Source organism: Colius striatus, chromosome 2, assembly GCF_028858725.1.
Source record: "Colius striatus isolate bColStr4 chromosome 2, bColStr4.1.hap1, whole genome shotgun sequence".
NCBI lineage: Eukaryota > Metazoa > Chordata > Aves > Coliiformes > Coliidae > Colius > Colius striatus.
The window spans coordinates 84,063,774-84,091,364 of record NC_084760.1 but is presented as its reverse complement, the minus strand read 5'-3'; the positions used below and the strand labels follow the sequence as shown (position 1 = coordinate 84,091,364).

Genomic DNA, 27,591 nt, shown 5'->3' with positions numbered 1-27,591 from the left:
AAATTTAATAAAGAATAGTTAATAATATAGTTTAAAAGAAATAATTAATTATTGAAACTTCTTAAGTTTACTGTTTGGTTTGTCTTTTTAATTGTGCACCAAAACTTTGCTTACCAACATTTAATTTTTAAACAAAAGCAAAGGACACTAGTCTCTGTTTGAGAGCAAAACAAACTAAACACTGGACAGTTACCTTAAGAATTCTTAAAATTATAGCACTTATTTATGTTAAAAACACACATAATCAATCTCCTGTCTGTTGGCCACAAATTCCTCAAACCCACCACAGATTAAGTCACTCTTATTTCTCTAACCAGAATTCTTGTCAATTTACATTATACATGAGCAAACACACACAGAAAGACATGCCCTCTTGTAAAAACCTCTCACTCCTTACCAGCATAGGCAGGATTAATCACAGATAATAATTATAATACCAAGGGATAACGCTTCTAACATAATATACACCCACTTGAACTCCACAGCATTAACATTCCAATTCAATATGCAGGTACTGCAGAAACCAAATATTACCTTTTACAGGAGGTGAAGAAAAAACATCCTGTAATGCCTAACTCTCCTTCACAGCAAATTTTCTTCCTCTGTCTCCCTCCCCACTTCCCCCAGGTCTGTCTTTTTAGAGGGAAAAAAAAGGAGCAATATACTGGGGACAAGTCTGACAAAATTTGAGAAGTAAACTTAAAACACATTCTAAAGTTCAAAGTCTCTCCTGACTCTACGTGAGAATCTCCCTTTAGCACTGAGCACGGCCAGTCTTGTCAAAAACAGGACAGAGAAAGATTTAAAGTTTCATGTGTGCAGCAAATGATGTACTAGTGGCATACTGGATAATTTTCACAGGTCTGGTTTAGGGGTTTTTGTGTTGATGGGCATGGGTTTTTTTGCTTATGCAAAAAGCACTAAACTGAATTCATAATTTAATCCCTTGATTTTTCAGTATCCATAAGCAGGTAACTATGTGCTTGTGAAAGCTGACCATTTAGCTCTTAAATGGCTTTCCTATAAACTCTGCAGATTCTCTACCATGAAACCCTAGTTGTGACTCGAAGTAACCTGGGCTTTCCTAAGTTCTTGCTAGAAGATATCATAGGTCTTAGGAGTATAGTTAGGGATCTATACAAAAACTTTTAACTATTGTACTTTACACAGCTAATAATGATAGTGATCAAGCAAGCAAGCTTTATATAAGTGAAAGCCATCACAAGATGTAGGTCGAACAGAACTGACCAACAAAAGTTTACACAAAGACTGTACCCAAGCATTTTTTTGAGTGATCTATGAGCCTTAGAAAATCATGAGTATGGCTGAAATATTTAGTAGCTTGCATTTTACAAAAAGAGAAGCAGTATCTTTCAAGCTGAAACAGAGACAGGGATTAAGTCTGACAATTCCATGAAGTTATCCAAGTAAAGCTTGTTCAATGTATAAGCTAAAGGAAAATACATTTTTGCAAAGGAATGTAATCCCACAGACTTGTTGAGAAACTTTGTGTTGTGCAAAAATAAACATTTTTAGAGCACAGCAAGGAAGAGAGTTGATGCACTACGTTGTATGTTAGCTAAAAAAAAACCCCATGTAGTTAGTCCAAGAGATTGGCAGAAGTATCAGTGATATTCTTAACAGAAGACTTTGGTGCATGGTATTTAGGAAGAACTAGCAAAAAATGTCATGGCATATTGATCAAGAAAAAGCAGAAAAACTATTAGAATAAAATCAGACAGGAAAGTCAGTTGAAGGCCTTGAAAGCTGCAAAAACTTAAGACTTGCCAGGAACAAGAGAAGGAATTGCATCCCCCAGAAACACTTCAGTCAATGACACTTAGTAATGATGTCACACTAGAAACTATATGGGGAAGGAATTTGAAAGACAAGTTTATAAGCTGTTGGAAAGAGTACAAACAAGAATACGTGTCTAAATGCTCATCTTAGAGTATTTTGATGTAGCTGATGTCACATGGGTGTGGGCTACTACATCTACGCATAATGGAATGAAAGAAAATTAGTTGATAGCAGCATCAAAACCGGATTTCCTGGTATGCCTTCTGGTACAAAATAAACCCCAATTCAGTATAATACATTTTCTTTCCACATAGCTGCTTTAACATTTAAAGGTAGTGCCAAAAACATCTATTAAGACTGCACTTAAGCTTGCACAAGGATAAAAGACACAGCACTGACTGTATGTCAAATTATGTGCTTGTAGAGTTTTCCCCTCTCACAGCAGTTCTACAGCACAACCTAATACCTTGTAACACTGTGGAGTTGAACTGTAGGCTGCAAAACAACCAATGCCGAGAACATGAAATAACATAAACAACTGTAAACTTTATCCACCATCTTGTTGGGTACACTTACATACTCTTCCACCCACCATTTTCATTTCTATCATCATTGTTGAATTAAAAAGAAAACCAAACAGAGTATTTTGTTACTGTTGGTATTGAGAACTATTAAAAAGTATTTGATTAAGTTTTTAAATCAATATTATAATCATTTAGTGCACAATCACGCACATTTAACAGTCAATTTAACACATCTGGTATCTCACACAACCAACACAATATGCAAGAAACAACTGCTGGGAATTGTTTCAGATGCTCTAAAGTATGTTAATTTCCAAAGCAAAATGACTTGTGCTGTGAATTTTAACACACTTGAAAGCCTGTACTTTCTCTCGTTCTGGAGCACAAATTTTGCATGTCTGAAGAGCTGTGATTCATCTTAAGAAAACCCATCTTGTGTTAAATGGAATGGAAACTGGACTAAGTGGTCAAATGACAAGTACATTCATATTCAAGCTGTATTATAAATGCATGTACAGTAATTTACGTCTCTCAGCTACCACAAAAGGCTCTTGATAAGCAGGTAATTTGCTAAATGGACTCCTTTATCCAAGTATTCGAAGGGCGTTACAAGAAAAATCTGCAGAGGCATTAATGTGACGTAAAGGTCAAGCATTGTGACATACCTTTCAAATAATCCCGCCTAACTTGCGATATGATGAGGAGGCTGCTGGCAGCACTGTTCAGTGTGAAGCCCTTGATGTGGGTCTCAGCACTAAAAGAAGCAGACATTTAGAAAGGAATTACTGACATGCTTCTGATACGATAATAAATGGTTGAGCACCAAGGTGAAATTATAAAAACTACTGTTCGTATGTTAAAAATATTGCTGCAAAATATCGACCTGGAGACAGCTTTTGTGTTATCCTGTCAATGGTTATAGAAGGATAATTTTTTTTTGCATTCTGACAGATGACAAAGTTGGAAGTGAGCAACAAAAGAAACAAAGTACAAGATTTTTTTTAAACAATCGGTTCAGATTCTTGAATGCTGACATATTAGATGACTAAAATAACTGCATGCCCTGCATTGTTCTGTTGTATCCTAAGCTGGATACTTTTTCTTCTTTCTTCAATAGTCACCATAATTATAAAATATAAAACTATTCTTTCAGCAATAAAAATGAAACATTTATTTTCAGCACTGTATATTTTAAACATAAACTAAGGCATATTATGAACTAAACCATATCATTTGGTTGATTAATTTTCAAATTTCTGTCATCTAGATGTATACAGGTTTTAAAGTGAACATACTACTTTTGCTGCCTTAGCCATGTTAAAATTGTATTTCGCTTATCAATTCTTCATCTCCCGTAACACAAAACTTCACGTATTTACAGCACAGAAAATCTTTAATAACACTGCTAAAGCTTTTCTAACGCTCTGGAAATTAGTCAAGAGACTACCCAGCAATCACGTTGATCTTATACTACTAAACGATCCTGTTCCTAAATGACATGTAACCTCGTTTTTAATATATAAGGGATGACTTTACAAATGTTCATTTCTAGATTACAAAATCTCTACACAGAAAAGGGGGGCATTGCCATTTACCATATCAGCAATCAAGATAAACCTCACTGATCATCTTGCGGCAAAAAACTGAGCAGCCTACCTACTTGAACTTAGAGGCTGAGCGGATTGGGAGGTAAGCAGGGTCATTGCTAAATTATTCTCCTCAATCCCAAGAAAATCCTTCACATCGTACACAATATGACTATCCTCTCAGTCACTTTCAGCCTCCCAGGCTCACAAATGCAGTCACTGGACTCGGGATTTTCTTACTCTCCCAACCAATCCTCTTAATCCCTGCCTAAGCACCCACTGCTCAGTTCCGCCTTTTTTTTTTCCCCCCTTTGTCCCATCTGTCAAAGCCCCGAAGTCAACAATTCATGCATGAGACTGTAAATTACATATAACAAAGGATTTACTTTCTCCAATCTTCCAATCTTTACTGTGATTAAATAGATGTTAGCTACTATTACAGAACTAATCCATCATTCCAATACTCCTATATTTCTATTTAAAAACTTCTTGGACTAAATGTAGTAAATATGCCTCAAAACAGTGCTAGAATGTGAGAACAATTAGACTTGGGCTGACCGACTGATCAGTAACCTTCTAGGTTGTTTGCTTTTGGGTTTGGTTGTGTTTTTAGTTTGGTTGGTATTTTTTTTTCAAATGCAGAGTTGGAGTGTAATTTCCTTCTACCAAGTCACTTTCTCATGGACGTTTCTCAGTTCTGGCAACTGGAGGGAACTTTTAAAATTATCTGACCTTTTAAAAAATAAGAAAACTACTTATTTTGCTGCTTCTGCTAATGCTTAAATTTCAAATTTGGCTTCAAGCAGAGTAAAAAGAAAAAGATGCCAGCTTGTATAAATGAAGGTAGCTTTCCTGTATTTTATGAAAATATTAGGAGTTGCAAAAGTTTCAGGCCACTGCACACATTTAGGCTTTGGAGGAGTAATCTCTTTGTAATATGAGGTTGGAAAAATTGTCCAGCATGCAGAAATGTGTGTGAAACACACAGATTTGCTATTCCTCAACCATGGGTACACACACAATCACTTTCTCTATTTCAGTGAATAATTTAAAACTTATAGACTTTGGAAAACACATAATGTAAGCATCGTTTTGTTACTAGAAAAAGGACATACAGCACGAATGCTGCCAATATGAAGCATTTTCTGTCTCAATGCAACAGTGAGCTGTTACAGTCTTCTTAGGATGTCATTATTTGGCATGTCTATGCTACAAGATGGGGTGTGAGAGTTTTGAAAAGCACATGGGTTATGATGGCTTTGACCAGTGGCCAAGAACAGAATCATCTATCAAATCCTTTTTTCTTTCTTTCTTAAAAAACTCAAAGTTCAGAGGCTTAGTCCTTTAAAACACATCTTCAAAAAAGTCTTTAAAATTCTTTGTTCATTTTTTTTTCTATTTTGCATATTAAACTACTTCTCTAAAGTGGGAATTGTGAATCATCACAATACAAGAAATAAGTCACCACCTTCTTTCTGCTCTTCTGAAACACAAGGTACTCCTGATAACATGCAATACCTTATGCATCTTCCTTACAAGTATGTTTGAGCTGCGGAGCAGGGAAGCAGTAAATGCATGTACAAATCTTCAGGAGAGAGTTTCAAATACATTCCCTCAAGAATCTTTCCACACATCTCTTAATACATGAATATTTTCTGTGAATGTTTAACAAACTACCTAAACTTTATCAACATTCTTTATACTTCTAAAACAGCTCCTTTGATAAACTGTTTTAGTTTTTTCCTGATATAAGCCACATCCATCCATCCATCAAGTACAAATGTTGCTTATCATAAAGCTCAGTTACTGACATCTATTTGAAAAAAACCTTCTTTGTTCTTCTGAATACCGAATGTCAAATACTTTATCAATGAAAGACATTTCTTTGATCTAAACATTTTTAAAGGAAACATGAAAATATCTTACACAGTTTTTGATGTGCCGGAACTGTACAAAGTTGACTCTAGAAATTACTAGATTTTTATAATGCTCTATGCATCATTTAAGTTACCTCCAGACACTTTAAAGCTCACTGTATTCAGTTAGGAAACACACTTGGTGGCAACACTTGGTGGCAACCATTGCTTTTGTTTTAGCTGAAGGAACTGAAAGACTTAACTTGCACAAATTTTCATTCTTCTTATGTCTACATTGATATATAGTAACAGTTTGAAGCCTACACTGTGACCAGAACACACATAACAGGCAAGAATGAAAGCAACCGGTATATCATACAACTTACTAAAGGTTAATTTGATCATGGTGACTGTAATAGTATATGACAGCAGGTTGGATTTATTTCAGAAGTGTAAGAGTTGCATCTAAGGTTTAGGGCCATCTCCCAGCCACTGGCATCAGTCAAATGCGCTATTTTGCATTTGGCAGGCAGCCAGCTGCCAGGGAGTTGTGGGCAGCGTATGACAGAAGCAGGGATGGGCACTGAAGGGAAGGCTCATGGGCAGTGAAGGAAACTTGTCTGTTTGGATATTGCTCTAATGAGGAAAAGGAAGACTGCCAGAAGGGTAGACTTTCAGTTCTGATGCCAAGTACATTTGTTGATACTGTTAGCTGAAATGAGTTATTAGCAGTACGTACTGTCACTCTAGTACCTCTCTAATATATGGGCATAATGCCCTATGAAACACTGCTTTATTTCTTACCATAAGTCCTAATTACCAGTCATGACCTCTTTTCCCATTGAAAGATAAGGACTTACCTGAAAATGATCCAGAATTTCTTTGAAACCACCCCTCCAATCCCAACCAATTAAAATCCCGCAACAACAGAAAAGCCTTACATGTGTTTTACTTTGATGGCTTCTTCAAGACAATTCTGTGTTAACAATGCTTTTATAAGGGTGTCACAAGAACGATAATGAAACTCGCTCTTCTCTTTCGTTTTCAGGAAAATATCGTAGGCCTCTAAAGAAAGAAAAAGAAAAGCCAAAATGAAATATATCACAATTATGTTGATCAGAGAAAGAAATCACCTGTTCCTGGAAAAGGTCCATCTTACATCTCTTCATCCTCCTCTTACATCTTTGAACAAACTGCGATCAACAGCTTTGGGCTCAAAACTGCTTGTATACAACAATCAATTGACACACACCTTCAAAGAACAAAAAAGTTTGCTACTGCTCTTTTTCTACATGTGGCTGTTGCTTAAAAAACAACAAAGCTGGTTAGAAGGGGAAGACTCAGGATTTATAAAGCAACACCTAATTCTGGGGTATATAGTTACAGTATCTGGTGCACGATCACAACAGCATTTAACAAATAATATAGGAGGTGATTCCAATATGGGGAGATCAAATTATTTGGCTACGACAAGATTTATACAAAACATACAATTTACAAATATACGGATATTTAACAAGTAAACTACGCTGCATTTGTTTGACTGATTAACAGTTTTATTTCATGCATTCACAATAACTGTCAGCGTATGAAAAGATGTTACCAAAAAGGGGGAAAAAAATGATAAGCGCACTTTTCACTCATTTATTTTTCTCAAACAATATTATGCAGCTATAAACATCCAGCGAAAATTGCCATCAGGCTGTAACATAGGCTAGAAAGCTGTGTTAAGAACCACAAACGATCTTTTACATCTCAACTGTGATTGCATGTTTTGTTTAATGAAACTCAAAAAATAATCCCTGTGCTAATTCAAACCACAGCCGCTGTAACCTTTAAAACTTTTCAGGAACACTTGGACTGTCACTACAAATTTCACAGCTAAGTGTTAAGTTTTTTTCTTATATTTGGAAAGTAAAGATGAAGACAAATCATTTGAATCTTACTGTCACAAGAAGTGTCACACTAAGAGCATTTACTATAGTATGCTGCACAATTTTAAGCTGCCTTTTGGTTTCAATCTTAAATTTCTTCAACCAAAGCGTACATATAAAAACTCCTGAACTGTAGGCACAGAAATGACTAGGCATAAAATTTATTATTTACAACACAGAAACACTTACACTGAGTTATTAGAATGAACATTGCCATTCATCACCTACTTTGGACATTTGGAGCTACATTAAATATGGATATGAGCAGAGATTAAGGATAAGAATATCATGACAGAACTGAAATCCACTTCTGTGTTTGTGAGTTTCATGTCTACTAAAGAGATGGAGAGCAAATTACTACGTCTGACACTACAAACAGTGAATTGTCAAGCAAAAGATGAATGAAACAATAACAGGATGACACAGGAAAGTTCTTGAAATCCTCCATTACATTTACTTATATGTCTGAGGTTAAAGCTTGGCCTGTTGCAACGTGCCAAACTCTGCCTGCTCACATGCGTGAACCAGTGTTCATACTTCAATTCAGTGGGAAAGACATTTTTTCCTTCACTTTTCTGAAACCTTGTCATATTGGCAGAATAACAATCACATTCAACAATAACCAAAACCCTTTCACTGGTATAATCTATTACAAGTGTACCCAGTTATTTACAAAATATGTAGCTGACTGGTGATAGGTTATTCTTTCTGCATTTGAAAGCTTGTTTAACTTCTATTTTTTAAAAGCCAAGAACTCCTTATGTTTCAAGACTCCTAAAAAAGCTCTGCTGTCTTCAGACTGAACTAGGATTCCACATTGGGTTTGAATACTGCCTTCCATTGCATTGGTATAGAAATGGACCTTGCCACCAGTGGATATGATGTCAAGCATACATTACTTTCAGTTATTACAGTTCACAAAATATTTCTATGAGGAAATAGATTTCAATCTGCTTTTGTAATGATTATGTCAAGGAAGAACTACAAATCTTTGTATCAGTTTTGTGTTCCTATTCTAGGACATTTTGTGGTTTATGTCAGTTTCAACCTCAGAATGACCTATTCAGATTACTTTCTTAACTTTATTTTGCATCAGTGCAAGCAGCATGTTTGAAGTATACCCAGATGAATCTCAAATTGAGCTATGTGCCTGATCAAGTATTATCAGCCTATTACTTCATGAGATGGCATCTAAAATGACTGAAGTATATCAGTATTCAAAAGAGCAAGTTCTCAGTTTCAAAATCATTTTGTGTTATACTAGCTATTTCAAGTAAAGAGATTTATTAGAGAAACGACAACTTGCCAAGAAAGTCTCAGTTCTCAAGACAGTCAAATTTGCAGCAATTGCAGCTGTTTGGGATACGGGTAACATGACCTGCTAGACTCAAGTTCTCACATTGAGGAATTAAGATAAAGATGAAAATATGACTTTGCATAAATCAGGCATGTCAGAGAACAGATTTTCAAAACATCTCCATGTCAGAGTTGATAAGTTCATGAAATTAGGTACAAAACTAGATTGTTTATCTTTTTCCTATCAAAGCTGATGTTAATAAAGTTCTATTCTGCCCTACTATATCCACCTAAAATTACATTACACTGTTACATAAAAGTGACAACTTGGTTTTTACGGGGTGTTTTTTAAGATGAAGAGACCTGTTTCCGAGCAAGAGAGGAACAGTTTACCAGCATTTGTTTTTTCCCCTTAATTCCCAGTAATTCTAGGCCACTTCCTCTCAAATAAGAGAATATGCAGAAAAAACATTCTGATAAACTCAGTATCAAATGCAGTCGAAGACCATCAGCAGTTACATTTTATATTTTTGTTTTTCGTAAGCCTCCCTGAAAGGTCTGAGGTACATTTAACTTTGTTCTGCTGTCCATTTGATCATCTCTGATAACAAAAGGAACAGGATACTTTTCTAGGAATGTTATAAAATGCATTTAATTAATTTTTTTCTGCTTTTCTCATTTTCCTTTGATTCTGAAAAGTGACCAACACAAAGAATTTCTCAAAACCATGAGCTTTATGTCTGCCCTAATACATGATTACTAAATTCATATACATAACATGAGATTGCATCCTTATATCCAGAATATCCAGAATCCACTGGAGACTTCTAATCAGTGCTGCTGAGACTGAATAACTTTGTGGGGTCATTTCACTAACAACAGAACTTAACTGTGTGAATGATTGACAGACTCTTCTCTTAGAGACTCAATTAAAAATCTGTGTGTCCAACCTGTAAAATGTACTGATGACACTCTTGTATCTATAAATCCTCCTCATTCAGCAAAATTAATTACTTTAACCCAATATTTACAAATAGCTAAATGGTGGGTGTCAGGAAGTTGGGGTATACTTTTTTTCTATTGTGCAACAGGACAAGGGGTAATGGGATGAAGCTGGGAACACAAAAAGTTCCATTTAAACATAAGAAAAACCTCTTTTACTGTGAGGGAACTGTGGCACAGGCTGTCCAGGGAGGGTGTGGAGTCTTCTCTAAGACCCACCTGGCCACATTCTTGTGTGACCTGATCTAGGTTGACCTGCTTTGACAGGCGGGTTGGACTAGAGGATCTCTAAAGGTCCCTTCCAACCCCTACCATTCTATGATTTAATTCTATCTTTTAATCTGCTTTCAAGTGAGATACCTTAGTTATTTGTCATAGTACAGGCAAATTAAATAAGGTTTTCCAGAATACTCAAATGCTCTGCACTTTGGCAAATGCTAGGTTTCCTCACTGCTTTGAAAGGTTCAGCAATGCTAGTTTTTATTTCATGACCCTGCTTTGGGACAATACAAGTAGGAATGGATTTCTGATTAAACACAGACTAAGCCAAAAACACTGCACTGAAGTACACTCGTCCTTTCTATATACAAAGGCAAATACCTATGCACAAATAAATTCTGTTTTTATCTGAGACATAGAAGTTTACACAGAAGAGCTATTAATTTTTCACAGCAGAACTGATCTGAAGTGATCTCTCCACAAGGCCATTTTATATATGAGGTGGCACCTACAGCTGCAGAGGTTTGGAAACTGAGCTATGAGGACACAGATTTTTATCTTTTGTTCATAGACTGTGTATTTCTTTGGAGAAGGAACAACTGAAGGAAAACACTACAGAGAAACATGGACAACTTTAATTTTAGTTGCACAAGAGCTAAAGACAGTATGAAACACATTGAATCCCTCCTTCAAATAGAATAGTCTTGTAATGTCAAATACAAAATAGTGTGATAAAAGCTACAGAAGGAGAGAGCAATGGTTATGCCCATAACAGAGTCCCATCTCATATCATCTCATGTATTGAACTTCTTTGACAAATCTATAGTTTAAATAAGGTGCCTGAAGTATACTTTAAAACCATATCTGATATTATTAAGACTTCAAAAATAAGGGCAAATATAAAATCTCTCAAAAAATTTTTTCATAGGTAATTATCTTCCCATAAACATGTCCCAGCTACTTCACTTCATATTAACCTTTCTTCTCACTACATTTTCCAGGTCTCACACTATAAAACTTGTGACCAAACAGCTAGATTTTCTGAGAACCATAAACTAGGTATTTTTAGCATCAATCCTGTACATAAACTTAGTTTCTAAGGTTTAATGGATATCTTTAAAAGTCTAGAACCTGCTGCTAACCCAACAATATAAAGTAAACTAAAGACTAGCTATAATCTGGTAATTTTAAAATTGGTAACTTCACCACACACTGGCTTCCAAGTGCACATTTCCAAGTCTGCACTTCACTGAGCTCTCAAATATTTTAGCATATCCTTCTCATATCAGCTTCTGAAGCCTAATATATTGACAGGCAACATTAACATGTTCCCTTCCTAACATACTGGCAAACCAACAAAAAGCAGCAACAAGCATCTGTTGCTCTGTAGTTAATCAAAATTCTGAAATCAATGCTGAGGGGGAAAAAAATCCAGGGGTTTTCAGCTTACCTTTTGCATTGTTTTTCTTGCAAAGCATCCTTATTTTTCTTTCATCCGCATTAGAAGTGCTTAAACTTCTGGTATCTTCATGTTTAATCTTTAAAACAAACACACATATGTACATTTAAATCTTCTTAACGGTATTCTAGGATGCATTAAGGAAAGTGTGTCCAGCAGGTTGAGGGAGGTTCTCCTCCCCCTCTACTCTGCTCTGCTGAGGCTACATATGGAGTCCAGTGTCCATTTCTGCACTCCCCAGTTCAAGAGAGACACCAAACTGCTGGAGAGAGTCCAGGGAAGGGCTACCAACATGATCAGGGGACTGGAACATCTCTCCTATGAGGAAAGGCTGCAAGACCTGGGGCTCTTCAGACTGGGGAAGACTGACAGAGGATCTCAATAATGCTTGCAAGTACTTAAAAGGTGTCAAGAGAATTGGGTAGCACCTTTTCTGCTGTCTCCAGTGACAAAGACCAGGGGTAACGGACAAAAGCTAGAACACAAGAAGTTCCACTTAACGAATAATATGTTTCCTGTGAGGGTGAGGGAACCCTGGCACAGGGCTGCCCAGGGAGATTGTGGACCCTCCTCTGGAGGTTTTCAAACCTACCTGGATGTGTTCTTGTGTGACCTAATCTAGGTGGATCTGTTTAGCAAGGGGTTGGACTGTATGATCTCTAGAGGTCTCTTCCAACCCCCACCATTCTATGACTCTATGATTTTATGAAGTTACTCTAATGATACCTGTAAACACTTTTCCATGGAAAGAAAGATATTAAAAGGTGTTGTTAGCTAGGAAAACTAAACTCCAGTTACCTTAGGTACCTCAAATGGAACAATCTGACCATTCTGTTCAAGTATATCAGCCAGTAAGATTAGTGTTTTCTCACGAGGAACAACAGTTTCTTCTTGAATTTTAGTCCAAACAACTTCAGCCTTTTCCCAGTCACTGTTGTTCTCTGAAATGAGATTTAGAAAAACGCATTTTTATAGAGTATACATACATATCTAAAGTGATATAAAAAAAGGTACCTTTGGAAAATAATTCATCACTTAATCATATACTTCTGCTTCACATGATCATCAACTTGAAAAGTTATAAACACTTCTAATACACAGAGAATGCCAGAAGATGCAAATGTGAGAAACTCAGTAAGATTGTATAAGTTCTCAAATCAATGAGAAATCAGCTCAAAAATATTGCAGAAGTGTTCCTCCTAGCTCATCAGTTCTTGATAGTTAATTGTAAAAGTAATTACAAAATTTTATAAATAATCACCAAATACTAACACTGTAGAGGTACCACTCTAGAACGTACCACTTCTAAGTTCTATTCAAAAATTCTTGAAATTAAATCCTTTTGTTACCATTGCTACTGAATTAGAGCATTGACATCCCCAAAGGTTACCACTTTCAAGTCATTGAAGTGTTCTAGGCCTTCAGGCTCTCATTTTACTAATAATAATAACTATTTAAAGAAGTGTATCTGAAGATTGTAAAAGATAAGTTTCCTGAAAGAGAAAAACCTTATTAAATTGCTACCAAATCCACAGAACTGTTCAACTGTTCTCAGCAAGAAAAGCAATTTATATAGGTACTGTACATAACTGCAAATGAATAGAAAGTTGAACTTTGTGAAAGAATACAGTTAATTACTATTTAATTACACATAGCAGGTGGTTTCCTGTGTCTCCTATCGAAAGCCACTGACTTCTGGCTGTAGATCCTATTCACAGCTACCCAACCCCAGCATCTGCCAGCTGTCCTCCGTTCCATGGTTTAATTCAGAATCCCCAAAATGAAGAGAAGCAAAGCGAGAAGGCAGAGTTAGAAGGTGGATGATGTCATTAATCATTCACACAGCAATATCTCAGCGTGTAACAGCAGATCTTCAGCTATTCTTCTACTGTTTAGCTAGGGAAATTTAGCTATTCTGTAACTCAAGCTCCACTGGTCTAAGTCATAACAAAAGCAAAAGCTGGAGCAGCCGCCTGAAAGCAGCATGACACACTTGGATATTCTCCAGAATTGTTATAAAGTTGGAGCTTCAAAGCAGTATACATTGCTTTGCAAACAATAGTGCAGTGCAATACAGTGTAATGTTCTCTTCCTTCCAGAAGCAGACAGGGTTTAGAAAAACACATGGATATCTAAGTGGGCTGGTTCAAGGTACATCTTTAAAGAAGATTCTGGCATCACTTCAGCTTTTTAGAAGATGCAGCAAACTTTGTAACTATCCCTAGTCAAATAAAATGTTTTTAAAGACTAAATACTGCAAATAGCATTGTAAAGCAGATGACTATGGCAATTAATAGGAGTAGGACAGAGAATACTGTCACTCTTCTTCACACATTTGTCCTTATGTTTGACACTAATGAGGCCATATCTAGAGGACTGTGCCCAGTTTTGGACTCTACAACTATTAAAGAGATGCTAGCAAGTGAAGTAAATGCAGTCTTTAAGACAGATATAGGACTGGAGCAGATACAGTAAAAGAAAAGTCAAAGAAGATGAGTATTGAGCAGCTTACAGAAAGGCAGGCTAACAGGGGATCTAGTTGGTGTCCTCACCTAAGTGACAGCTTACAGAGAAAAGCAAGTCAGTCTCTGCTTGGAATTGCACAACATAAGGATGACAGTTAAAGTTAAAAGTTGCAGCAATGGAGCACCTGAGGATCATCAGATCCTAGAACAGGCAGCATAGGGAGGCTGACTGATTTCCACCCTTGGAGGTACTTCAAGGTACCTCCCTTACTGAATAAGGCCATGATGTGATCTAACTTTCAGGCTGGATTAGTTGTGGCAATGGACTAGGCTTAAAACTCCTGAGCTTCTCTCCAGCATAAATTATTCTGATTCTAAAAAACCAAATTTTCAACATTTTGATCACAGCTTTGACTAGATGGTAGTTGTGTTTTTTAAAATATTTGCCTAAAATAGATCCGAAGTTATGTCTTGGGTGCACAATGACAACTCACTACTGTATTTGTGCGTGGGGCAGCTTTGATAATCTAAAGTGGTTGAAAGCAGCAATGTGCATGGGTTTGGTTATTATTGTGACAGAAACCCACAAATATTTTCCAGTTCTTTGAACAGAAGGAATTGGTTTTGTCTTTTGAAAGAAGACTGAAGATTTTGCCTGACAGACTTGGATAAATTTTATCTTCTTAAATTCTCTTCCTAGCAGGCACACTGCCAGACTTGGTCACTGACAGAGATGAACGGGAGGAATGGACAGACAGGAAGGCTTCCTCTCTGTTGAGACAAGATTGCTTTTCAGGCCTACTTGATTTTTGACAGTGAACCAGTATGTGCAAAGCCAGAACTGGGTAAATGCTAGTTTGGTTTTGAAGCGTTCTAAAACTGTCCAGGAAATTAAAACAACAAAGTTCTCAATGGGTTTCTGGTCTTTTTTCTTGGTGGAACATCACAAGTTCTAGGCAAAAATACATGAGTGTCCTGGGTTTGGCTGGGATAGGATTAATTTTCACCTATCCCAGCCAAATTCAGGACAATGATGAACATTTTAAAAAGAACTTTGAGCTCAAATGCAAGTTTTCCCACAACCAAATATATCAAACTACTGGAATTGCTTATTAATGTAAATATACACATCATCAAAGGACATAGCAATACCTGAATGCTTTTTTATGTCCAAATTTACTATTTAGTGCTTTGTATCCAATCTTAACACAAAAATAGGTTTTTTCAAGACTAAAATAGCTAGAACAAAAGTCACTGAGTTTTTTATGATGTGTAATAGAGTATGATACACTGAATAACAAAACTAACACAAACTGAAAAATACAGAAAAGAAGAAATGAAGAGCACTACAGATACATCAAACAGTAAGTCTGTAGCATGGAGATGAACTTTGAATTTTAAAAATCGTTCCATTCCTACAAATGAAGCAAATGTTAGGTTGTAGCCGGTGAAGAACTGACAGATTTGTTTTTTAAATGCACCTTTCAGAATCGGATCCAATTACAGGAGACAAAGATAAATGAAGTTATAACAACTGAGCAGTTTGTCTCTTTAAGGATATTAAAAAGCACAATAGAATAAATTTTCCAATTAGGACACAACAGCATGGATTGTAAGACTTGTACTACTAAGTGTTCAGGTGTGCATGTAAAAAAATCCCCTCTACTCCGTCCCCTGCAATACGCTTTAAACGGTATCCAGGCTAATTGCACATCAGGCCAAAACTCCTCAAATTTAGGGTTATTTCCTATCTCTAATCACATAATAAAGCAGATTACAACATGAAAAGCATCACAAGCTCACTTACCACACAGCTGAAGTAGGTAGTAGTACATCTCATCTCTATCACATTCAAATAAATTTTTCGTTAATTCTACCAAGTGTTCCAAAGTCTCCATCTTTAAAAACGGGGAAGGAAGAGCACAGTTATACCTCAGACAGACAATTATTTTCCTATATATGTGTACTTACATGCTGTGTGCATTCAGCTAAAATAGTATTTCTGTTTAAGGATACACCAGCATTTACACAGAGCATTAAGTTCACTTCATCAGCCTGTCACACATCCTTTCACAAACATAAAAATCAAGCAATGAAATATTTCAAAACAATTTTTTTTTTACTATAATGACAGTTACATAGACGACATCATACGAGTCACATACCTGATTATCTGAAATGCACTTTTTTGCAAACCACTGTAGCCTTGCAGAGTGTGCTCTCAAGCCAGGAGTCTGTAAAATATTTCCACAGGAAAAATATTACTTGACACAGAACATTCTAAGGAAAAGTATGCGTAATACAGCTACTAGCAATAAAAAGTTCAGAGGTTTTGTTTGGTTTTTGAACTATTAGTGACACTACAACATCACAAAAAAATCAAGTTAGGCTGCATTTATGAGAGACTTAAAAACTGTACTAATTTTTTTCAAGAACATTTTCTTTTTTGGCTGAATCCTGTGGAAAGAGTTGATTTAAAACACACTTCAGCTGAACAGAAATGTTAAATAATTTCTATCACCACAGTAATAGAGTATTAGAGCTATTACACACAGCGAACCTTTGTACTAATTATGGCAAAGAATTACACTAAATGCTTCCAAACTGTCTTTATGATGAAACATCCATATCAACACCACTGCAATGTCTTAGCAACTAAAACCACGTGCCTCTCAACTACAACACCACCATTTGGTACCCCTTCTCTGCTAATACTATCCTATAGTGGGTTTAAATTTTGACTTCTCTTGCTACTGCTCAGTAAGAAAAACAGGAATTTACAAAGTAGCAATTGTTGCAACTGTAACACATTGTCAATGTATATACCAGGTACAGGAACTGTAAGGCAATTACAGTTCCCAGAACAGAGCAAAGGCTTCCTCTTAAGTGTGTGTACATGGAGGCACTGATGTATAATAGTTGGTATACCATAGCTCTTTGTATGAGAACCATAGTTCTCCCAGGTTTGGTGAATCTTGCTTATCCATTCCTTTTTGTTTCAAGCAAATTACAGCTACAGAATACACATTCTCAGAAAGGTTTTAATCATCAGGAACTCGGATCTAGGATAGATTACCACATTGTGCCTTCTCAGCACCACAGACTATCATCTAAGTATTATCTCCTTCCAATGAAAGAAATTCTTACATAAACACAGGAAAATTCAAAGTCCTTCACAAAACATGTTACAGGCATGACAATACTTACATCTGACATACCTAGAACAATGACACAAAAAATCTGTCTGGAAAACATGCATCATTTTCAGCTATTATCCTTCCCTTCCACAGAGTATTTGAATTTAAATTCTTTATAATCTCTCATTTTAGCAGAAGGGTCATTTACAGAGAGGACTCTGCTTTGATTTCAGGTGTCCAGATTCACATTAATACAGCTGACAGTGATTCCATGGAAATGTCCATTCATTTCTATAGAGCAATCAGTGTTTTGACTCTTAAAGGCTTTTAGCTGCTAATGTTATAGAAATCTCTACTGTTTTAAATGTGAAGTGCAACTTGCAAAATTTAAACACCACTTTGCATAAAAGCAGTAGTTGGAACAAAAAGCTGTGAGAAATATAGAGTTTAATTTCTAAAACAGCGGAAACAATTACCACAGTAAAAGTCAATTTACCTTCTGTCTTTTTAACACAGATTATTTCTTTCTCCAGTATTATATCTTTCTGAAATAATTCATCAGAAACCAGAAAACTAGCATGCAGAACTTCAGTCAAAACTGTTAAAGTTTGCTAAGTATACAGGAAACTCTGTTCTGCAGAGTAAATGTTAGGCCACAGAATCCTAACGAACACCCAAACGATGTTATTGTAAGGTTTTCCAAAATCAGGACATTAATCTCACAGTTCTTTGATATGAAGTGTCTTCTCTGTGTTCTTCACTGTACCATAAAAATAGTCTCTGTAACTAAGAGGTTACAGAAAAATACCAGTCTGTCAAGTACTCAAAAGTGCCTTATATATGGATACAGTTTTACTTCCCAGGGCCTTGCTTCTTTTCCAATTATTTATTTTTCCAGTTATGTTTATAGGTACTAGTTCAGTGGATTTTTTAAAGAGCTATGAAGCAGTTTCACATAAAATATGCTGAAAACTAAGTCAAGAATTAACATCTTACACAACAGGCTCTTGAAAATGAAAAAGAAAAAAGTATGTTGCCTGCATTTGTAGCTAATCCTCTTTAGGACATGGTAAAATTCAAATGCTGAATTCACTTACAAGTTCCAATATCATTGCTGATCCGAATGCCAATGAAGTCAACAGCTCCAAAGCTACAAACTTTTTATAGTAAATCCTTTCCTGTTCAGAAATGATTGATGTGTCTGTCACTACAAGGACAGCTGAGTTATACAACAGATATCCCTGTGTTTCATTTTGAAATTGAGAAGTGTTTTCACATACTGCAGGTCTCAATCATCAAAAGAACATCTAGGTCAGATTAACTAAATCTCCAGGGCTTGCCTGATAGTCCATATTTGTAGCTTATCCTTTACCATCTTAGGGAATTTTAAGCACTGCATTTAGCAGGAAGCAGAGTTTCTACAATACAGCAGACTAAAATACAGAATAAAAAATATAAGTAAAAAACTGTTACTCTAATTACTCAGACAAATTCCCATGTACAGTTTTGATCTTGCTTGTTTCAATGGACTAAAAAAAGATCCAAGTCTTAGTGTTTTGTTGGTTGTTGTTTTGTCATTTTGGAGTTTTTTGAAATTCATTGTTTTAAAAAACAAGGCAAGTCATACAGCATGTAAAACAGTTGTACTGTACCAAACTCAAAGTTCATCTAGCTTGTTATCCTCTCCCTAACAGTACACATAGGAGAATATAAAATGACAGAAAATCCAGCAATACTTGCCCCTTAAGTGCTCTTTCACTAATTACTTGAGGTTCAGTGGGCAACAATGCTTTTCTGGTTGCCCTTGGAACACTGTAAGATTTATTATTCAGAAGATCTTCTGGCATATGGTTGCCTCAACTACCTTCTGTTAGAAAACAAACAATGTTACCACTTCTTGGTCATTTTCAGCCTAGCTTCATTTGAAGTGCCCAGATCTTGTATGGGAAGACAGCACACAACTGATTTTTCTTTATCCTCTCCGTTTCATATTTATTTAATGAGTGGTATATATAATAATTCTCTATTTCACTGTTTCTTCCTGCCTACAGAACTTGCCTACAGAACTTAGGTCAAATGTCCTATAGAAACCATTCCATACTTTCCACAATATCTGTTACTATGTTTCTGAGGCTCAACATTAACTTACTCACAGATTCTACACCTTCACACATAAAAAAGGAAAAAGCATAAGGTGAAAAAATACACTGCATCTTTATAAAAACTTGCCAAGCTGCACTGAAAAAAACACGTGAATGCAACAATGCTAACACACTGAAAGCATTTGATTTGTTCTCCTCCCTAAAACCAGTCACTTGAGAGAGAAAAATCCTTTCTGCACTAACATTTTTATTTGTGCCAATATCTATCTATTTCAGCTGAAAGTAAACAGACTACCTGAGAAAACAGCAATCTGTCAGAGAAGGAACTATTTTTTGTTTTTTCAGATTTTTAGATAATGATAGAATTATTCAAGTTTTGTTTACATCAGTGTGCTGTAACTGTTACAGCTGACAGACCAATAATATTTAACCTCTAAAGAATTTTATTTAAAAAAAATGAAATAACTTACAGAAGAGATACAGAAAGTTATTATTTACTTCTTTCTACTTGTCTGAAGCAACCTTTTTATCTTTAAACACAAAACATTCTTAGAAAAAACCCCACAGCAACCAAGGTACAGACCAGAAACCCTGTGGTGTTGTTTAAAAAGATGACTTTCAGAAAACTAAGAGTTGAGCATGTCCCAACCAGTGCCGCATTTCCTATAGCTGGCTTAAGATGCATACTTAGTTAAAAGTCATAAGAAGTACTTTTTTCATTTGGCATATACGTGACACAAGATAGATGACATTGTTTAGCAAAATGTCTACTGGAAAACTTACTCTAACCTTCCATGGTACCACCAGTTCTAATAATTCCAGTATAACTGCCCTCCTTCAGAGTTTTATGTTTTCTTCTATTATAATCACCAATCCAAACATATTTGAAAGAAGGAGACAAATTCTACAAACGCCACCCACGCTGCACTTTCTGATGGTATTTTTTGGACGTGTAGATCTATTCATTCCTCACTCTGCAGCAGTAATAATAAGAGACAGCTAATGCTGCTAAAAGAAGAAGAAGGTTTCATGACGAGTTACATCAACAGCCGTAACAGACTTATGTTACCAGTACTAGAACCAGTTACTGAGATTTAGACGCCAAAGCAATGTCTTGCAAGAAAATGCGTTACTTCTCCAAAGAGACAGCCTTGAACAGACAGCTATAAGAACTGATGTGTGTCATTTCTAACAGCTCTTTAACATAAGCATCAGTGAAAACAGATCATTTGATGAGAAGTTCTTAATTTAAAGACAGATTTTTCCCCGATTCTACAAATAAGCCTACGAAAATCTCCAATTCCATGTAGCTTCAATGAAGCCTGGAATATTTTTGCATGGCAGTTTACTTGAACATTTTTTTACAATATAAACATTGTATGCTATGTTTAAATCTTCTTTCTGTTAAAACTCTTAGAAGTTCTCACTGCTGAGTAGTACATGCGCTACTTAAAGAGAAAATAAAAGGTATGCAGGTAAGAGTCTCTGTATCTTATGTAGTCTACTTTTCAGATGAGATGGTTGAAATTATCTTTTACTTCTGTTATATTTTTGCTGCTTTTTAAATACTCCTTCACCTTCACATAGCAATGCATTAGTTTTTAAAAAATACTGATGAAAGCATTTACATTAAAATAATTTTTTAAAATGATCTTACAGCTGCGTATGAAACAAGCACATCACTGTACTACTTACCTTATAATCTTTATAGCACAACACAAGTGAAGTAGCATAGTGGAACACAGAGAAAAGGCTATTTTGATTATTGTCTCTGAAGAACTCAACTTTTATGCAATAATCTAGAAGTTTATAAAAGATACAGCTTGAAAGACTGAGGGATCTAAAACTACTCTTGCATCAAAAAACATCTTTCCTGTTACAATGATATCAGCTAATATACCACATTACTTGTCTCCAGATCAGCTTTTCTTAGTCATCATACTGCCAAGATGACACTAAGAGCCATATCTATATATGGCAAGTTCATTCGATCTACAAGTTCATTTTCCACCTTCAAAAAAGTCAATCTGTCATGGATTTAAAAAATGCTTTCTTTGGTGCATGGAAAGACATCCTCATTCATTTCAATTTTCTCAACAAAATAAAACCACAAATACGCTTGTAATCAAGGTGTGATTTCTCTAAAAATGAGTAATTGTTTTTGTTCTTTGTAAGCAATACTGCCCAGAAATGAATATGACTAAACATGTCCCAACATCTCTAATACTGATTTCTTCAATTAGAGGCTCATCTGAAATATCTAGACACTTGCACAGCTTCTTGGTCAAGGGATAACTCTATGAAAGCTTGAATACAATTGTATATGTGCCTTCAATATGACTACTTTTCATATTTGGTTACAAGGGCAACTACCCTAATACAGCACTGGAGTTTCAGAGTTGCTCCAGCGCAAGTTACGTCTTCAAAACCTACTCAATAAAGCATATTTGATATTTTATGTGCTATGGTGGTTTAGCCCTGGCTGGATGCCAGGTGCCCACCAAGTCATTCTATCACTCCCTCTCCTAATCTGGACAGGGGAGAAAAAAAATATAACAAGAGGTTCATGAGTTAAGGACAGGAAGACCATGCAGCAATTAGAATCATGGCAAAACAGTCTTAACTTGGGGAGAATTGGTTTGATTAAGAAACAATCAGAACACAGTAGGGAAAATGAGAAATAAAGCCAAGTCTTAAAACACCTCCCCCCCGGCTCCTTCATCCCAGGACTCTCCCTTCTCCCTCCAGTGGCGCAGGGGGATGGGGAGTTACGGTCAATTCATTACAGATGGACTTTGCCACTGCTTCTCCTCAGGAGGAGGCCTCCTCACACTTCCTACTGCTACAGTGCAGGGTCCCTCCCACAGGAGACAGTCCTCCATGAACTGCTCCAGCATGGGTCCTTCCCATGGGGGCAGCTATTCAGACCCTGCCTCAATGTGGGTCATTCACCAGGAGAACAGTCCTTCAGGTATCGATAATTCCAGTGTGGGTCCCTCACAGGATCACAAGTCCTGACAGTAAACCTGCTGTGGCATGGGCTCCTCTCTCCCCATGAACTCTCAGGTCATGCCAGGAACTTGTCTGTGACCTTCCCACAGAGTTACAGCCTCCTTCAGGCGTTCACCTGCTCTGGCATGGGGTCCTCCACGGGCTCCAAGTGGATCTGTGCTCCACTCTGCACCTCCATGGACTGCAGGGGGACAGCTGCCTCACCATGCTCTTCACCACAAATCACAGGCAAATCATTCTCCCAGTGCCTGAGTACCTCCTCCCCTTCCTTTTCCACTGACCTTGGTGTTTGCAGAGATGTTCACGTTCTCACTCCCTGTTGCTGCTACTGTTTAGCAACTGCAAACTTCTTCCACTTCTCCAACACGTTACTCATACAGGCATTACCTCAATTGGCCAGGCCTTGGTCAGCTGCGGGTCGGTCTTAGAATTGACTGACACTGGCCCTGTCAGCAGCTCTTTGTTTAAAGAAGTCACCCCTGTAGCCCCCTGCTATCAAAACCTGGCCAAGACAAAACCATTATTCTTGCACTACCAGATATTTAATGAAGGACATAAAGGGATTAATGTCTACATATCTATCCTCCCCAACTCCCTTGTTGTGAGGGATTAGAATTCAAGCCCATGCTCTCCTTTCTGCCTATCCTACAATCACCCATGGTAGCAACTAGCCTACCTCTACGAGGTTATTTTTTAAATAAAAAAGCAGTAGTCATTCATAATAAGGAAACATAGTACTTATAGTCTCCACTGGGAAAGTTTTTACTGTTTGTTCAGGGTTTTTCTGCTGAAGTACTGACTTGATTTTGTCAGTTACATATTTCATTAATTTTACCACAGTTGATTTCATCTGTTGATTAAATATACAATTATATGCATTTCACTTGAAACAGGAATATATATTGCTTTATGTTGGGCAGACATTGAGAAAGATGGAAGGAAAATCGGTTATTTTCAAAAAATGTCAAAACTAAAACAGGGAGGAACTTTGCAACTTTAACAATACTCATGGCAAATGAAACTGATTTATGTTTAAGCACTTTTGGAATACTCTACATTCATCAGTAACATTTCCAAGATAAATTATACACTAAAGTATTATTACTAAAAAAATAATAATAATAAAAGTCATTAGACAATGAGAAAACTTCACACTGAAAATCAAGCTGGAAGAAGCAATAACATCAAAAACATAAAAAAGTCCTGCTCAAAACAAAATCCTCAGTGATGTTATAGACTCAAAGCAAAAATTTGCTCTTTGCATTGTAATGTGGTTTTATGTTGTATAATTAACAGAAAAAAACACTATAAAACTCAGTAACAGAAACAAACAAAAGTAGTCAAGATTTCAAAACCAATGTTAAATCCTTTTCTGCATCATATTGATGAAATCATCTCTCTCTAACACAAAGTCCCTGGAGCTAAGAAAGGATGCACAGCTCTTGCCATGACCCCACATTCCAAACAAATTGTTCTCTCACTTTCTGGAAGGAATCTGTACAATAACCACGTCCTTCACAAAAGTTACTTGTTTGAAACATAATTGTTTTCTTTTAAGAAAGCAGTACTTAAGAACTTCTAAATAATGTGCACCTTAATAGTATGCACCTTTTTTTTTATTAACCCACATACACACACATGCACATATGCATGGACACATAATCCAACTTCATTAATAGCTGTATCAAAGTCCAGTTTCATAAAGTAATGCTTTTATTAGACTAATAGTACTCAATAGTATGAAAAAAAATTCTTGTAATTATAGGGCTTGCATGCCTAAAAGCTCTTCAACCTTTACCCTCCCTCTCACTTGTATAGTTACTCTAATAAAAGCTATTATACCCCCTACAAGCTATTCCTTAATCTCAGACCACACTTACCCAATACAATTTATAACCAACATTCATGAACATTTAAATTGTGTTCTAATCACCTACATTCTTTTCTTAATGGGACCAAAATGTAAGTTTTTGTAGGTAAATTCAGACACTAGATATAATCATCATTAAATTACAAATAAAAAACCCCTTGAATCCTGCTACCATAAATTAAGAAAGCATCTTCTCCCCATAGTTTAGCATAAAACAGTAAGACTCAATTTTATGATGTAGACTCTTAAAAAAAGCCATCTGGATGAAAGAAGGTTGTAATCTCTCAACATCAAGTAGAAATATTCTCAATGTTTTTATGGCAGATTAAATCTAATGGCAACTGGTATGTTGAGGTCTGCTGACAGTGGATGTCACAATTCTTTGCTTAAATCTATTTACCTCCTGAATTAACCTGACATCTGTTGATAGATATATTCCTGTACACTAAACTCATCCAAAACAGTTCTTTTTTCAGGTCTTGAATGTCAGTAGCAAAAGTCTTCCCTTGCATGTATTCACACTGGAACGTGTTTCATCGAAATATTTCACAAATACTTGTCCACCAATGTCTCACATAAATGTCTTGATATATGTGAGATATGGCATGATATATTTAACTATTAAATTTAGTATGAGAGCAGAAGACAAGGAAATTATCATACAGCATCAGAATGGTAGAGGTTGGAAGGGACCTCTAGAGGTCATCCAGTCCAATCCCTTACTAAAGCAGGTTCATCTTATCAGGTTGCACAGGAACACATCCAGGCAGGTTTTTGAAGCCTCTAAATGAGGAGACTCCACCAACCTCTCTGGGCCCCTGTGCCAGGGCTCCTTCAAACTCACAGGAAAGAAGTTTATCCTTATGTTCAAATGGAACTTCTTGTGTTCCAGCTTGTGCCTGTTACCCTTTGTCCTGTTGCTACGGAAAAAATACTGGCCCCACCCACTCAGCATCTGCCCTTTAGGTATTTTATAAGTGTCAAAAAGGTCCCCCCTCAGTCTTCTCTTCTCCAGGCTAAATAGTCCTGGGTTTTGCAGCCTTTCCTCCCAAAAGACATGCTCCAATCACATTTAATTTGGTTTAAAGAATTCTCAAACCATGCACTCTGCCACTTTCAAGGGAAGTTCCTGTAGTGGTAGCAAACTAGTACAGGTTCATCTGGCATGCAATTGTAAGATCTTCCCCTATATCCCAAATAATTTAATCCTCTCTTAGCTTCTCTTTCCAGTAAAACTACAAACATAGCAGAAATAAGAGCTTTTACTCTTTCAGTGAAAGAATAATTTTAATTTAATAGCTGATGTGATTTATGTAGGAAGATTTCAATCTCTACCAACTCCTGGTTCCTATCAGAGTCCATAAGCTCCCATCAAAAAATGCCAGTGACCTGATATGTTTTCTTAAATCTGAGGCTTGTTATGTTTTATTAACAGAAATATTTTGCTCTTCAATTTTATATATACACACATATAGTTTAAAATGTAATGAATTTATCAATACAGTGCCGAAAAGGACTTAACATCAGTTTAAAACCTGGTAAAGTGTTTGTTTCTACTTCATGAAAAGATGGTCCAAGCAGATTTATAGAAGGGCTTGCTTGAACTTCAGCTGCAGGACTGTAACAGTACAACATGTAAGTCTTGTAACTCTATCAGAGAGAGCCAAGCTGGACATGTACCTTAACTATATAGGTACAGAGAGTATTTTCATACTTGCACTCAGCATGACTAATAAGTGAAGGAAAAGGGGTAAGTCTAGAAATATCACTCCAGAAGAACAGCTGCAAGTACAAGATCTCAATGCAAAATTCAGAGATATCAAATAATTACAATTGGAATGAAATGACAGACAACTATATTCTAACTACTTTAGGTAGTGAAATCTTGAAACCTCCATGCAGCATGCAAACAAAATAACAGAGTAACAGGTGAAGTGGGGAAGAAGTAGATTCCTCCAAAGTCACATAACATTCCCTTTTTCATTCCCACTCTCCTCGATAACTTTCACATCAGTCCAGCTCTCAACCATCAACTCTATGAACTCTTTGTTAACAAAGTGGCAGCCAACAACTGAGTCAATGTAAGAGATTTCATAAGAAGCTGTGGATTGGAGAGACCTGGGAACTAAGCTCTAAAAAATTCTCTTACTACTTACACATCAGACTTAAAAGAATATTAGACCAAGTACTTTTACAGACTGTGATCTACTACCTGAAGCTCTGGAGAAAAACATATGAAGAATTAACATACGAACTTTCTCTCCATAAGAAAATGTGATTAGTTATTTTCAAAATAAGACAACATTTTAGAAGACAAGAAAATATTTATCTAGGGGTAGTAATTTCCCTAATCCTATTTGCTGAAAATAAATTTCCTTTTCTTTTAGCCTACATCAGTTTTAACAGAGTTTAATTTATGTAAAAATATATTGACTTAATTTTCTTGCTTTTTTGTTTATGAAAAAAAACTTGAAGGGAAAAAAGAATTAAAATCCCAAGTAAGAGAAAAAATCCTAAGTATCTAGAACTAGATTTGAGCTAGTATGTGATCAAGAAAAGTGATGTGACAACTTGACATTATCACCTTTGAAGGACTCAGAACAACAGCTAACTTATCATTTGAGGTGAAATTAAGAACTGAAGACTAATTCACAATTCTATGCTCTGATGTACTACAGCAACCAGTGGTAGACCTTGTTCACAGCAGAATGCAAAAAAGCATTAACTGACACGTTCACCTACCAGTGTAACTTCAAGGGCTCAGGAATCTCCAGACAGAACTAGAAAAAAATAAACTTTAACTTTACAGAGTAGTCAAGGCCATCTCTTTTAGAGGTATTGTCTTCAAGAGAGGCTTTCTTCTCTAGCTATCTGGCACTGAACAAATGTGAACAGACTTCAAAAAGCTTAACAAGGCAGTCTAGCAACATTGCAAGCTTATCAATCATTGCAAGGTTTATCAATCAAGCTCCATGAAGCAACTTAGCTGCATTCCCTCACATACACTTCTAAATCACAGCTTTTCTTCCACTTAGCATTGCTTCCAAAGAGACTCACACCACCAAAGTATCATAGAATAATTTCATCTGGAAGAGATCTTTAAGATCATTGAGTCCAGCCTTTGTCCCAGCCATTATCAATTACTAGACCATTTCCCTAAGTACAACATCGAACTGTCTCTTAAACACCTCCAGGGATGGTGACCCCACCCTCTCCCTGGGCAGAATGTTCCAATGCCTGACAATACTTCCAGTAAAGAAATTGCTCCTTCATATCCAGCCTGAACTTCCCTTGGCGCAACTTGAGGCCATTTCCTCGTGTTCTATTGC

The 27,591-nt window shown here is 36.4% G+C and overlaps 1 protein-coding gene across 2 annotated transcripts in view; it reads right to left on the bottom strand.

The window, feature by feature from the left end:
* LRPPRC (leucine rich pentatricopeptide repeat containing) overlaps nucleotides 1-27,591 on the bottom strand; it is a 93,975-nt gene that overhangs the window by 12,256 nt on the left and 54,128 nt on the right. For both annotated transcript variants that reach the window (XM_061991335.1, XM_061991336.1), the window contains exons 26-31: nucleotides 16,307-16,375; nucleotides 15,949-16,039; nucleotides 12,475-12,617; nucleotides 11,668-11,755; nucleotides 6,708-6,831; nucleotides 2,990-3,078 (exon numbers count right to left, since the gene is read on the bottom strand). In XM_061991335.1, the coding sequence (XP_061847319.1) occupies nucleotides 2,990-3,078; nucleotides 6,708-6,831; nucleotides 11,668-11,755; nucleotides 12,475-12,617; nucleotides 15,949-16,039; nucleotides 16,307-16,375 (604 nt within the window). The remainder of the gene's footprint in view (nucleotides 1-2,989; nucleotides 3,079-6,707; nucleotides 6,832-11,667; nucleotides 11,756-12,474; nucleotides 12,618-15,948; nucleotides 16,040-16,306; nucleotides 16,376-27,591) is intronic.